Source organism: Periplaneta americana, chromosome 1 (assembly GCF_040183065.1).
Source record: "Periplaneta americana isolate PAMFEO1 chromosome 1, P.americana_PAMFEO1_priV1, whole genome shotgun sequence".
NCBI classification, from domain to species: domain Eukaryota; kingdom Metazoa; phylum Arthropoda; class Insecta; order Blattodea; family Blattidae; genus Periplaneta; species Periplaneta americana.
Genome location: NC_091117.1, coordinates 21,951,422 through 21,967,504, shown reverse-complemented (window position 1 = coordinate 21,967,504; position 16,083 = coordinate 21,951,422). Strand labels below are relative to the sequence as shown.

The 16,083-nt window shown below is 35.5% G+C and overlaps 1 protein-coding gene across 1 annotated transcript in view; it reads left to right on the top strand.

Annotated features, from left to right (window-relative positions):
* Positions 1-368: 368 nt before the first annotated feature.
* Positions 369-16,083, top strand: part of LOC138708946 (uncharacterized) — a 30,353-nt gene continuing 14,638 nt past the window's right edge. Inside the window, exons 1-2 of the mRNA XM_069839335.1 lie at positions 369-500; positions 3,968-4,029. Coding sequence (XP_069695436.1) covers positions 384-500; positions 3,968-4,029 — 179 coding nt within the window. The 5' untranslated portion in view covers positions 369-383. The remainder of the gene's footprint in view (positions 501-3,967; positions 4,030-16,083) is intronic.

Here is a 16,083-nt window from a genome sequence, read left to right as displayed (position 1 = left end):
ACATTAAAAATCAAAAACTGATTTTATTATAAACTCGTAGGAACAATAAGATAACACAAAAGAGGATACGAAAAAGAGAGAAACGTTAGAACAAGAGAATTTAACACGATGAACGTGCGAAGGACCCGACCGTGGGCTAAGTACGTTGTCGAGTCTTGTTTAACATACGGTTGTAGCCGTTCTAAATCGACGGTTCCATACGGAGCCACTTGGGCTGAACGAATCATGTTAATTGAGACGCTTATCTGCGACGTCATCAGAGTGTGAGAACAAACACGTCCATTACGCACAAGCAATTAGAAACCCGCCTCTCACGACACACGAAGCTGCAGACTTTGTTTTCCCACCCTACCCCCACCCGGCCAAGCGTTGTTTCGCTCCGAATGCCGTTAATTCGGTTAAATGCAGTATATAAAGCAGACTACACGGACTGGTGCGTGATATACGGCCTGGAGACAGCACGAGGACTCGAGATGAGGACCATCACGACTTACATAGCGGTGCGTATCTCTCACTGTGTGGTCTGGAATGTGCGCGCACCGGTAGTAGAAGAAATCAATCTGGACTGTAAGGAGACACTTTATTTCTGCAGGAGTCCAGTACAATAATGAGTTCTTTCAAAAGTACATAAAATATTTAATTATTAATTGAACTATTAATTCATTTAACTTATTCACTTATTTATTCATTTACTTACTTATTCAGTTACTCATATGACCACTTAATAATTTATTTATTTATTTATTTATTCATTTTATTTACTAGCCGTACCCGTGCGCTCCGCTGCACCCGTTAGAAATAAATATAAAGTAATTACATAATTAAAATAGGACATTTGATCCAGGGAACATTCGTGTTTGATATAAGGATAAACCGTTTATTATGTTACTTAATATAAATTATATTAAAAAATTAAAATGCGCTCATTTTGATCCAGAGATCACTCATTTGGTCATAAAAATTATTTTAGGAAATACAGAAAACGAATGTACAGAATAGCCTATCAAGTTTTCTATGCATAAGAAATTATTTTAATCTTACCTGTCCTCGATTCACTCAGAAGTTACTGTAATAACATTATAGCATTATGTACATCTAGAGAAACTACACTTTCCAATGTGAATTAATAATTAATTACACAAATCAGTTAATTTAGCTTCCGATATTACTTCATACAAACACAGAAACATTATCTGTAGGCTATCTTTCATAGCTTTCGATTGCTGCTGTCCAAGGCCCCTTATAGACGAAGTCATTTGTTTTTTAATTCATTACACGGCCTTAGATGGCAGTTATTTTAATTTTAAAACTCATTTATCTCATTAAATATCAGTCCTATCAAAATTTTTCAAGGAATAAAACTAATCGCAAATTATTTTTAAAGAAACTTTTGTTATGTAACATTTATCACAAAAATCAATAATAAGCGAGATATTTCAATTTATTTAATTCAGGCCCCCTTATAACCCCCCTTTTAAATAATGTATTTTGAATGTAATATAGCCTAAAATCTAAGTTACAACGAACTTAATTTATATTCCAATTTTCATCGAAATCTGTTCGGCCATTATCGCGTGAAAAGGTAACAAACATACAGACAGACAGACATACAAAAAAAAAAAAAATCAAAAAAGCGATTTGCGGTTTCAAGGTGGTTAATTATATATGTTAGGACCAATTATTTTTGGAAAATCGTAAATTATCAGAAAAATTTCGGCTACAGATTTATTATTAGTGTAGATATAGATTTATTTATTTATTTATTTGGGGTGAGTTGAGGTATTTTATGAATAAGAAACAGCCTTGTTTAATTTCAGAGACCCATAGCCTGTTATATGACTATTATACTTTTACTACGTCATACTACTTTTGCCCAATAATGGCTGCATATCCCACAATTTTTATCATCTCTCTAACACATTAGAAACTGAAAACAACAAATCCATAAATTTTCTAGACATCACTATAACAAAAGTAGACAACAAACACACATTCAAAGTATACAGAAAACCCACAACAACAACAACACGCAGTCCTTATTTGCTTTATTTTTGCCGACATTTATGTTTTTTTATTTGTTAATTCCACACTTTAATTATATCTGAAGTATCTAGGTGCGTTTACTTATTGTAAAATCAGGGGTAGACAAATTTCGGGCACCATGTAGCATGACGGCTGAAGTTTTTATGTGGTGCCTGAATTGTTTATTGAGTTATTTATTTTTTAAGACTAGTAATAATAATAATAATAATAATAATAATAATAATAATAGTAATAACAATCATCCGTGGCGCTACAGCCCGTGGAGGGCCTGGACCAGGCCTGCAGAACTCGCAAAGTAGGGGAACTATGACGTCAGCCTCACTCCACTTCTATTGGGGATGATCGATTTCCGCCCCGAGAATGAATGTTGATGCAGCCGAGCGTAACTATAATCTTTTCGCTGTAAGAAAAATCCTAATGTAAACAATAGCACGTGACTGAAGTGAAGCTTCACTGGCCGCTGTTTGGCGCCATAGATTCTCAGTACATGTTCCCGCCTACTGTTGTACATTCTGTTTCATGTTAAATATTTCCAGTTACTCGTGAAGTAGGCCTAACCTCACTACTATGCATTCGTTTGCTTAGGAAACATTTACTTTATAATTACTGTAATTAAATTATTTTTAAGTCTTATGTCTTCACAATGGACAGTTGAGGATGCAGAAGCCATACTTCAGTACCACGTTCTTATGTCAACAACTACGAGCTTAAGTGACGCCAGCTTGTTACAAGAACAGACTACCTCGGTATTACTGTTGGTATTCATCCGCGTTCATAGTACATAACAAAATATATAAAAATAGCTTTTCTTTTACATAGCGTTTTACATATGAGTAAAGTTAAATGTTTCATCGTATTTAAGAACTAGAATTCAAATTTTTATTTTCAAATAATACAAGATTATAGTTTCCAAATACGAACTATATTTTCCTGCGTCATGTGAGTGTTTAGACTGGAAGCCAATCACGGGTCTGACAGCAACGTGCTTATGTTTACATTAGGATTTTTCTTACAGCGAAAACAGTATAGAACGCCGTGACCGCACACGTAGATTTTCTATTTTTTTATTTTATTGGGTTATATTACGACGCTGTATCAACATCTAGGTTATTTAGCGTCTGAATGAAATGAAGGTGATAATGCCGGTGAAATGAATCCGGGGTCCGGCACCGAAAGTTACCCAGCATTTGCTCGTATTGGGTTGAGGGAAAACCCCGGAAAATACCTCAACCAGGTAACTTGCCCCGACCGGGATTCGAACCCGGGCCACCTGCTTTCGCAGCCAGACGCGCTGACCGTTACTCCACAGGTGTGGACGCACAGGTAGAAAAGGTGGGAGGGGTAAAAGAGAGGAGGAAAGCAGTCGCTCTCAAGAGCTACAGTTCTGCAGGCCTGGCCTAGACCGAACAGCCTGCTGCTGGCCTCACGCCCACATGCCGAAGCAGAGATGGACGATCATCCAACCAGAATGGAGGTATCGTGTGGTTAGCACGATGATCCTCCCAGCCGTTATAGCTGGCATTCGCAACCGGATTTCGCTACCTATCGTAGCTCTCCAAGTGCATCACGATGCTGGTTAGGCACCGGTCCCATACACTGGACGGAATTTCATGAGAAAATTTCTTCCCCCACGAGGACTCGAACCAACGACTAATACATACTGTTAACAAAAGTGGTTGTAGGAGGAAATTCGAATGTGCTTCTTAGATTTATATCGTTATCTTTATTGCGCATCGCTACATAGCTTCAGTGGAGAGCTAGGGACGAAGAAATAAAGACACCAGTCATGTAAAAAGACATGAAAGTGCTTGACAGACATCAGTAATAAAATCTGGTAAGAGTGACACTGGAAATGCGTCGCAACTACCAAAGCAACGAAGAGTCAATACAAATCGAGCTCAGATTTAAATGTTTGTCTTTTCAGATAGCCTTCTTGTGGGCTGCAATGTTGATCGTCATAGGGGACGCTCAGGGAGCAGAACATGAGTAAGTATCCGTGTGTTATATTTTTATATAAGTAATACCTTGAAAATTTTCATACACAATAATAATAATAATAATAATAATAATAATAATAATAATAATAATAATAATAATAATAATAATTTTGTGCGAGATCGTGCGTATTTGCTTGGTTTCCGCACAGAACCAATACGCGGTAAGTGTGAAATACCACATTCAGTATTCCCAACGTAACATACATAACAATTTCCCTCTTCTTACCGCTTAAGCGCGACATTCATTTTACTCCTTTAGGCTTTTAACATATTATTTTTTAGAGACGTTTAACATAGTAATAATTATAAATTGGAAACTTACCACTGAAATTTAACCTAAATTGCAATGTTAATAGTTGTTTTTAAATATTTGCAAACATTAAGTAAAGTCTACTACTCCACGAAACTTATTGCATTCCTGATACAAGCAACATTAAGGAAGCCGTGAAAAAATCAACAAGATTCCAGATGCCGATGTTATTACTGCAATATGTTATATAAATAATATTGTTGAAATATTAAAATGAAAAATAAATCATTACATAACCTCACCGTTTGTTTTAAGTTGGCATTTATAAACTGGGGGGGAGGGGGAAGACAGACGTATATCACGGCCTGCTGGAGTATAGAAAACACAGAAAACATTTTATAGCAACAATGTTGAAGAAAGATATTTTGGTTTTCCGAAGTTGCCGTCATTAAACAGAAACCAACATGGAGATTTCATTGCAACTAATTAGAAATTCGTCTTTCAGGTATGTGATAAACGATCTTCGCACAAAATAATGTACGATATACGAGCGGTATGTTTGTTTTCATGTTCTCGGAAATTCCTCGAACATGAAAACGTTAACATACCGCTTTTGTAACGTATATTACTATTGCAAGGATACTCAGCATACATCAATACACAAACCTGTGCATAGAATCAGCTCGTCACTGTAAACTTTTCATGATATGAATTTTTAACTTCAAAAAATGAAATAAAATTATCAAGCGAAAATGAGGATTTCTATAAAAAAAATTCTCTCATTAACCAATATTCGAATTATTTAAAAATTCATGTGTAGTTTTCGTAACCATGAAATTTAAGTCCTTCACAGAATGTTTTAATATGCAATAACAATTCTGAAGCTGTCAGGGGTGTTTTGAATTTAGGTATTATTTAATGTCATTAAAATAAGTGAAAATTAATATCTAAGGAATTAATGCATGAAACTTGATTAAATTTGGTACTATTACTTAAATGTATAGGTACAACAAATTTGAGCGGGCTAGCGGCGTGGTAGAGGGCTGGCCTTGCATTCGGGAGATCCGGGGTTCGACCCCAGGGGCCGGCAATCCTAACTGAGGTTTTTCATGGTTTCCTCAGATATTCCCAGGCAAATTCCGAGATTGTACCTCTTGAAAGTCCGGCCATGGACGGCGATCCTTCCCTTAATCCTTTCATATGTGTGAGTGAATGCTGTGTAATGTCTTAAATGTTTGTGTTGTATCGGAGGTGGCCCTGGCGTTGAGTTGATCCCTCATCCGGGGAGGCCCTCCATGTCCTTGTGTAGTCAAAAAAGTATGTATGTGATCCATAGATTAATTCCTCTCCCGACAGGTCGTGGCCCTGTAAGGCCCAGGTGGCGTGGGTCGTGTAATTAGAACCTAAAAGGGAGAGGTTAAACTTAGGGAAAGAAGAAGAAGGTACAACAAATTTACGAAATTTGAAAGCAATTTAGAAGTTTCAAAACTCAGTTTCAGTGTCCCTTAAAAGCAAAGAAATCAATAGACTCTGTGAATGTTAAATAAGTTTCATGGTGTTAAATTTAGAGTTAAAGAGGTTATAGCGTAATAAATAGAATACGCCATTAGGAAAGTTCAGGATAACAGGCAGGCTTTGGAATTGAACGGGTTACATCAGCTTCTTGTCTATGCGGATGACGTGAATATGTTAGGAGAAAATACACAAACGATTAGGGAAAACATAGAAATTTTACTTGAAGCAAATAAAGCGATCGGTTTGGAAGTAAATCCCGAAAAGACAAAGTATATGATTATGTCTCGTGACGAGAATATTGTACGAAATGGAAATATAAAAATTGGAGATTTATCCTTCGAAGAGGTGGAAAAATTCAAATATCTTGGAGCAACAGTAACAAATATAAATGACACTCGGGAGGAAATTAAACGCAGAATAAATATGGAAAATGCGTGTTATTATTCGGTTGAGAAGCTCTTATCATCCAGTCTGCTGTCCAAAAATCTGAAAGTTAGAATTTATAAAACAGTTATATTACCGGTTGTTCTTTAGGGTTGTGAAACTTGGACTCTTACTCTGAGAGAGGAACATAGGTTAAGGGTGTTTGAGAATAAGGTGCTTAGGAAAATATTTGGGGCTAAGCGGGATGAAGTTACAGGAGAATGGAGAAAGTTACACAACGCAGAACTGCACGCATTGTATTCTTCACCTGACATAATTAGGAACATTAAATCCACACGTTTGAGATGGGCAGGGCATGTAGCACGTATGGGCGAATCCAGAAATGCATATAGAGTGTTAGTTGGGAGACCGGAGGGAAAAAGACCTTTAGGGAGGCCGAGACGTAGATGGGAGGATAATATTAAAATGGATTTGAGGGATGTGGGATATGATGATAGAGACTGGATTAATCTTGCACAGGATAGGGACCGATGGCGGGCTTATGTGAGGGCGGGTTCCTTAAAAGCCATTTGTAAGTAAGTAAGTATAGCGTAATAAATAATATTGAAAGTAAAACAATTAAGAATATTAAAAGTCACACAATTTGCATAATTAATTCACTGAATACTTTACATTTTCATCTACGTTTACTCTGACAACATTCCGCCATTTCTTCACCATTAAACACAGTCATCATGATCTAGATACACTGTAGGTCCACTTTTCATTAGCAACAAGGTCGGTGGAATGATCTGCAAGATCTGACACGTTGCTTGTAGAGAAGAACACTTGAAATCACTTAATGAAAGCCGATGTACCCGCAGTTCTTACACGAAGTTCCCATATGTACTCTGTCCAATTTCTTCTATATGATCACTCATGCGATCACTTGTAATCGCCTGCTTTCCATTCTCGAGTACTTCCTTGCGACTTCAAACTCATTTCATTTCCTTGATCTTGTGCTTATTCTTTTTAATGTTTTCTTACTACTTGTTTTCACTGTGTTTGTTCAAACCTTCCATTATTTTAATACATCATAATGTATAAAATAAAAAATTTTGAAAAATGAAATAGAACCGAAATGCAAAAGCAACAAATATATGTAATTTGACCAGACATTGCTGTAAAGAGTCGATGCCAGTATACCTCCACACAGCACATTGCGACTCAACCAACTGATCAATATAATGCAAGTACGTTTTTTCTAAAAAAAATAGGCTTACCTTTAAAGTTAGTACAGGGATATCATTTTATTTTTAATTCAATTTTTATTGTATCTGAGTTTTTTAATGTACTTCGCTCCCACCCCTTCTACTAGTAAACTTCCCACCTTTCTTCACACAGAACCAAGGCCGTCGAAGTCGTCTTACAGTCATAGTAAACAGTACTGAGTAAGTGAGTATAGTACGTTCCAGAAATATGTTCGCGTTTTTCAGTGACGAAAGAGCTTTCAATATTGAATCATATTTTCGCATAGGTACTGCCGTCCGTTTGCCTACGTCGCATTCCGGTTTCCCCCGCCCTCTTCTGCTCGCCCCTCTGTAAAGTGTAGTGGCTGGGCTGTCTTAGTTCTTTTCTGAAAACAATTTCTGTTATGAATTGGACGTCTACGTAATATTATACAATTGTTTAAAATAACTTAAATAAAAGGGCCTCGTTAAGTAATTAAATATCACGTGATTTCCCCCCTTTCTACGAACCTGCGACAAACTCACTTGGACGGATAGTAGATAGCATGCCTGAGTAATTTTATATTTTCGGATCGGGCAGAAGTGAAGATTGAATTTACAGTACGTAAGATACTCTTTTATAGAGTTATTAGTACGAAGAACGTAACTGGTAATTGGAATTAGGTACAATAGTTTATAATGCGATAATATGCATAAAAGAACTGAAGCCTGTATCGAAATAAACGGCTACCATTTTAAAAAATGTGTTTAAATATCCATATTATGATTATTTTTCAATTTAATTTCATTCTTTATATTGTACGCTAATGTGCTGTTTGTAGACACTACAATATACATTGCATAATGAATACGTCCGAATGGATAGCTCAATTCGTGAGTAAAACACTTATTGTTAATGGCTACTGTACTGTAATTTGATTAAACAAAAACCTAATGAAAATTATCAAATTGAAAATCGTGATTATTTCCTAGTTTACGTAAATGGATGAACAACTTTTCTTCCCTTCTATACCTAGTAAAGTGATTTGTTTGTATTTTACGCCAGTATCATCGAACTCCAGTCGCGGAAGATGATAGCAAACTGTGTTTCCGCTTCTCAACCGTTAATCCAAAGGTATAGAAAGGTTAATATTAGAAATGTTAGTTAAAATAAAAACATATCCCTGTACATGCTAGAGCAATAATATTTATTATCGGTTTACAATAAAAGTTAATAATAGAAATTTAATATTTTCACGTACGTAGAAAAGAAATAAACACAAAACTGTAAAATGAAAATGAAAATTATAACTAACAGGATAACAAAATACGTACCGGTAAATATTAAAATGGTATATTGTACCGGGTGGGCAAAAAGTCCCGTTACCTCCTATAAATACCGGTACCTCAAATATACACACTATTTACGTAATTCCGGTGGTAATACAGACAAACATCCACTTCACACTAACTGTGTGTCCTAAGTGTTCAAAGGGTCAGTATGTCCCCCATCATTCTCCTCACAAAATAATGCGTCGCCAGGTTCAGTGTGACATTCGCCGCAGCATTGCTGGTGTAATCTGCGCGACGCACGGCGTCTTTCAATTCATCTGTGGTGTCATACCGTTCCTGTGCAACAGTGCTCTTGATGAACGTCATAGCGCACTTTCACAGATTGTGAGGTCAAGGTTGCAAGGTGGCCAGTCGAGAGGAGATGGTAAGAAAGGTGATCCATTATGCCAGTTCCGTTCGTGAGTACCTCAATGAGACGTTTCCACAACGGTGCATTGACAGTGGGAATCTTTTTTATACAAGTGTATCTTTTTAATAGCATCCAAAAGGGTATTGTATGTAATTTCCCTTATACTGGCTGTACAACCTGTAAAACACGGATGACTCTATGAACAACGTACCCACTCATTTCAACAGCACAGCTAGTTCTGTTTTGCTTACAAACGCGAGCTGAAGTTAAAACCGAACGATAATACCCGTCAAGTTTGTCACGGCCTTAGTAACAATGCTAGCGGGGATGGGTCCAGGGTCAAAAACCGAATGTTACCCAGCATTTCCTCTTAATGAATTGAGGGAAAACCCCGGAAAAAACCTCAACCAGATAACGTGCACAAACCAGGGTTTGAACCAGAGCCCGCTACTTTCACGGTCAGACGTGCTAACAGTTACTTCACAGCCGTGGACTTGCATATTGTTATGCTGTTATTTATCTACACTTGTATTATGCGCCTGTTTCTCATTCATGTCAAAGCACAACTGAATAACATTTTTGAAAGATAGGCTTTGTAACCCGCCCAATGATTATAATTAGACTTCGTTGAATTGCCACACGCAACATGCTATCAGGTTGCCGATGTACGGTAGTATAGAAGAGGCGAGCGACCGCCCGGTCTCGTAGTATAAGCAGTTCATGTTAAGAGTTGTGACCGGTCCAAATAGATAGAGCAGCTACAGCTAAAGTATACTATGTAAGCACTTGTTTTTGCATTACTGTGGTTGGAATAGTCAAAGCTTAACATTTGTTCAGTGCAAACAAGAATTCAATCAAACATACTAAAATGAGAGTGTTGCTGTTCCAAACAATTGCCCCTGGAATACCCTTACCCCCGTAGCCAGTCTTGACCCGTTGGGGAACGTGATTGGATGCTGTTAACTATTATGCAGAATATTAAGGCAAAATAATGGAGGTAATTGATGCATTGGATAGCACAGACAGTTCCGGTGTTGCAGCTGTAAAATCATTGCCTTCTGAACAGCTATTGGAAGATATTCTGTTCATTGATTCTAATTTTAAAATCGTGTTCAAAAGCATCACCCTGTTAGAATCGTCTAAACTACAACTCTCAGAAGTCCTTAATATAGTGTATAAAGTATCACAAACCGTTATCCAAAATAACAATACACCAATTTCAGAAAAAGTGAAATGTAAGTTGAGAAACATTATTGCTAAAAATTCTCCTATTCACAACTTCGTATTATAAATGGTGTACTATCAGGTCACGACAAGACGTCTGAAGTTGGTGTACTAAAAAGTAGTGACTTTCGGTTCTTCAAATATGCACCTGCTACATCGTGTGATGTTGAACGTACATTTTTCCAATATAAAAACTGTTTCAGTGACAATCGGAGGTTCACTTTGCAGTCGCTCAAAATGTACGTAACTCTTCACTGCAATGCACATATTCAAGGATGATGTGAGTATATTACATTAAATTTTAAGAGTTAATATATCTCACTACAAAATAATTGTGTATTTACATGTTTAGACATTTCCTACTTCAATGATCATTCATTATATTTCTTGAATGCAGGATACAGGTTTTATTGTAACCGCAGTATACTGCTCAGTGTTTACATCAGAGGCATACTCCATCCGTTGTACGCCCCCTTCTCATACAGTCTATATCGCGTGCATAGTAAACCTTACGATTCTCGTGGCAATTCCACGAAGTCTAATTATAATAAACTCTTCAAAGTAGGTCGACTTGTCTTGTTTATAGGAATGGATTCGTTCATATTGTGAAGTTAATCGGATGGGATGTAAGCATTTCCATGGCAACGGAAGTTAAATGACATCAGTATAATTTCAGTTCCACCTAATTTTCTATTAATGCAGGTCGAATATAATAATAATAATAATAATAATAATAATAATAATAATAATAATAATAATAATGGCTTTATTTAACCTGGCAGAGTTAAGGCCGTAAGGCCTTCTCTTACACTCAACCAGGATTAACACTTGCTTACATAGTTGAACATACAACTGGATCGGAATTAATTAATTACACACTGATACAATTTACGTACCGTTACATAATGAGATCAAAAGAGGTAGTTACATAAAATTTACCTCATGAAATAAAAATAAATATAGTACAATACATATTAATATTTTTAGAATCAAATACGAATCTCATAAAAACAGAAGCTGATAATTCAATATAAAATGTACACAGTAAAAATAAAAATAAACACAATAGTATAAATATTAGTATTAGATTACAAGACATTACTGTTCGAAAGTTTTGTTTATTCAATCCACAAAACCTTGCATAACCCTCGTAACTTAGCTGCCCTAGAATTTCATGCTACTCATCTGGGGTCTTTTTGACTCCAAGAATATTTGTTCTTAATAATTAGGATATTTTAGAGCTTAATGCATTTTTATATACAGTACAAGCAAATTAAAAGTTTTATTGCACCTAGATTTATTCACCGTGTTTAAACACCTAATTAATTTAATTAGTTTAATGACAGACTAGGCTATTTACTAAGTATCTGTGTTTTACTTTTTCAATTATTAGAGCATATTCATTCCCCTAGATATAAAACACGCAAAGGAAATTGATATTGCATAAAGTGTTAATTATTATGTTTAGGCAATTAATTAATTTAGTCTCATCACCTGCTGCAGTAGAAAGAACAAGAAGCTAATTTTACAAATACAAATAATAAAATTACTCTTGAACCTACAACATTTTATCCATATCTTAGCCTACATGAGAGTTAAGACTGTATTTGTTTCTTTTGCTCACTCTTCAAAGTACATGTTCACTTCTTTTGTTTACAACAAAATACAATCACTGTAAAATAATTTTAACTAGAAAATAAAGACGTGTTCCATAGTTGGGACTATCCACGGACCTAAGGAATAAACACGAAGCAAATAATAATTATAATCAATATATAATTGTTGTTGTTTAGTCAACAGTTCGAAGACAGGTCTGAACATCGTAAGTGATACAAAGAAGACACTACTTATGAGGCAACTAGGCCAGGAGATAATGGGGTAGGGTAGCCAGTTCCTTTCCCCCTCCATTGCATATATCGCTGACTAGCTACATATTACACTAATCAGACTTTAGATGCATACAAACAATATTGTTCTTCCTCTGACAAATATCGTCAAAGTGAGTTGTACTGCCTGATAATAGATGTACATATCAGCCAGAACCCTAATCGAAGGATCAATGTGTAATTATGCAATAATAATTTTAATTCTAAAGGAAATTAAAACAATCAACATATGTAGGTTACTGGAATTGAACGGGTTACATCAGCTTCTTGTCTATGCGGATGACGTGAATATGTTAGGAAAAAATACACAAATTATTAGGGAAAAAACGGAAATTTTACTTGGAGGAAGTAAAGCGATAGGTTCGGAAGTAAATCCCGAAAAGACAAAGTATATGATTATGTCTCGTGACCAGGATATTATACGAAATGGAAACATAAAAATTTGAGATTTATCCTTCGAAGAGATGGGAAAATTCAGATATCTTGGAGCAACAGTAACAAATATAAATGACAATCGGGAGGAAATTAAACATAGAATAAATATGAGAAATGCCTGTCATTACTCGGTTGAGAGGCTTTTGTCATCCAGTCTGCTGTCAAAAAATCTGAAAGTTAGAATTTATAAAAAGTTATATTACCGGTTGCTCTGCATGGTTGTGAAATTTGGACTCTCACTTTGAGAGAGGAACAGAGATTAAGGGTGTTTGAGAATAAGGTTCTTAGAAAAAATATTTTGGGGCTAAGAGGGATGAAGTTACAGGAGAATGGAGAAAGTTACACAACACAGAACTGCACGCATTGTATTCTTCACCTGACATAATTAGGAATATTAAATCCAGACGTTTGAGATGGACAGGGCATGTAGCACGTATGGGCGAATCCAGAAATGCATATGGAGTGTTAGTTGGGAGACCGGAGGGAAAAAGACTTTTGGGGAGACCGAGACGTAGATGGGAGGATAGTATTAAAATGGATTTGAGGGAGGTGGGATATGATGATAAAGAGTGGGTTAATCTTGCTCACGATAGGGACCGATGGCGGGTTTATGTGAGGGCGGCAATGAACCTGCGGGTTCCTTAAATGCCATTTGTAAGTAAGTAAGGTTACTGGAAGGTTTCGGAGTATATTGATGTAGATGTTAACAATAAATAAATGGTGTGGGTTCAGAAAAGACCCCAGGCAAGTGTCGAGGGTTAATAAAGCAAAGAAGTGTTAACTATTATAGTGAAACAACTTTCTTTCAGTTACCGTAAACTTGATTCTGTAATTAAGAATTACATTTCACAGTTAAAACATACTTTTCTTGGAGATCTGGTGCGTGTTTGTGATGAAAGTAGCTTCAACACATCGCATCTTGCGATTGTGTCGGCGTGTGTGTGAGATCTGAGACAAGCCGCCCGCCGCATCGTGGCAGTCATTTGTTTCGCGTATCCATTCTGGCGCGAGCGCGACAACGCTCAGTGTGACTGCGCGCCTTTCTCCCAGAGCCAGAGCCGGTACCGTTCCATTCACTTTCGCGAGAAGCAGAGCGCGGTCATGGCAGAGCTTTCTTGCAACCTGTTCCGGCGGACTTCACAGCGCTAATTACTCATCTGGTATGGAAATCACACTACCTAGGTATATAATTCGCTATTTCATGACTTCAATTCTATTTGAAATGTGGGACGAAGCTTCACGAATTGTCATGCAGATGAGACCTTCATATTGAAATAATACTGAAAGTACACTCTTAGACTTTAAAAGCCTGTTTCTGTTCTACTAATACAGATCAGTTGAATATACATTTGAAATAAATGTCTCTTTAGCGTTTCGTGCATCATCAAACATTTCTCTTGTCTATGATTGTTTTACAGAGAATTTTATGACTACTTCAGTCTTGTTCCAATTCACAAATGAAGTGAAAGAATCTATTCAATTTCACATAATCAGAGTCAACTGTCACTGGAAAATTGTCGGTTTTATATTTCCCTTATCTACATTCTCCATAAATAATCTATACTAATAATAAATAAGTAGCCGAAATTTTTCTGGTAATTTTCGATTTTCCAAAAATAATTGGTCCTAACATATATAATTAATCACCCTGAAATCGAAAATCGCTTTTTTTTAAATTCTTTTTTGTCTGTCTGTCTGTATGTTTGTTACCTTTTCACGCGATAATGGCTGAACGGATTTCGATGAAAATTGGAATATAAATTAAGTTCGTTGTAACTTAGATATTAGCCTATATGGCATTCAAAACACATTATTTAAAAGGGGGGTTATAAGGTGGCCTGAATTAAATCAATCGAAATCTCTCCCTTATTATTGATTTTTGTGAAAAATGTTACATAACAAAAGTTTCTTTAAAAATAATTTTCGATAAGTTTTATTCCTTGAACAATTTTGATAGGACTGATATTTAATGAGATAAATGACTTTTAAAATTAAAATAACTGTCATCTAAGGCCGTGTAATGAATTAAAAAACAAATGACTTCGTCTATAAGGGGCCTTGGACAGCAACAATCGAAAGCTATGAAAGATAGCCTACAGATAATGTTTCTGTGTTTGTATGAAGTAATATCGGAAGCTAAATTAACCGATTTGTATAATTAATTATTAATTCACCATTGCAAAGTGTAGTTTCTCTAGATGGACATAATGCTATAATGTTATTACAGTAACTTCTAAGTGAATCGAGGACAGGTAAGATTAAAATAGCTTCTTATGCACAGAAAACTTGATAGCCTATTCTGTACATTCGTTTCCTGTATTTCCTAAAATAATTTTTATGACCAAATGAGTGGTCTCTGGATCAAAATGGTCGCATTTTAATTTTTTAATGCAATTTAAATTAAGTAACATAATAAACAATTTATCCTTCTATCAAACACGAATGTTCCCTGGATCAAATGTCCTATTTTAATTATGTAATTACTTTATATTTATTTCTAACGGGTGCAGCGGAGCGCACGGATACGGCTAGTAGTAGTAATAATAATAATAATAATAATAATAATAATAATAATAATAATAATAATAATAATAATAATAATAATAATACTTCAGGTTTTTAAGGAACCCGGAGGTTCACTGTGGAAGAAAAATAACTTTATCTGTCCCCATAACTATGTTTGCTTGTGACTATATTTTCAAAACGGCGTAATGTTAGAATAAACAATTAATAAGGGTTGGGTGTTATATAAAGATATGAAGGGAAAATATCAAGGTTAGGTGTTATGATATGAAATGAAGGAAAAATTATCTCCATTTTGGTACAATATTTTAAAGAAATCTTACTACGAATATGTAGTTAATATAGCATTTATTATATTTTATAATATTTTTATCTGATTCCATTATTATTATTATTATTATTATTATTATTATTATTATTATTATTATTAGGAAAATTTTAAGGTAGTAATTTTCATTCTTTTTTTATTGTACAGTACCAATTACATTTTTGGAGTGTCAAACAAATAAGATTATATGACTGTAGTTAAAATTGTTATATCACATTACTATTAAATGAGGTTTGGACAAAAAAAAATATAGAGAAAGAAACGAGAAAATGTTCAAAAAGAGTACACAAGATACCCTGAATCGACTTTTATCTGGAAGCGAATTATAGTTTCATATTAACCTGTTTTAAGTTTTTCACAGTGGTGGCGACATTCCGCAATGTCATAAATTTGAATCCTTGCACCATTGAATGATATTTCACTTGTCCACCAATAAAGGCTGTAAAACACAGAAAACACAAAGGAAGATGATACAGAACACACTCGAGTAGGCTACTTAACGTCTTCACAGGTCTAATAACATTAACTGTTTTTGTCTTGTACTTTCCTTGTCGAATTTGTTAACATAAGATCTTCTACTCTGACTAA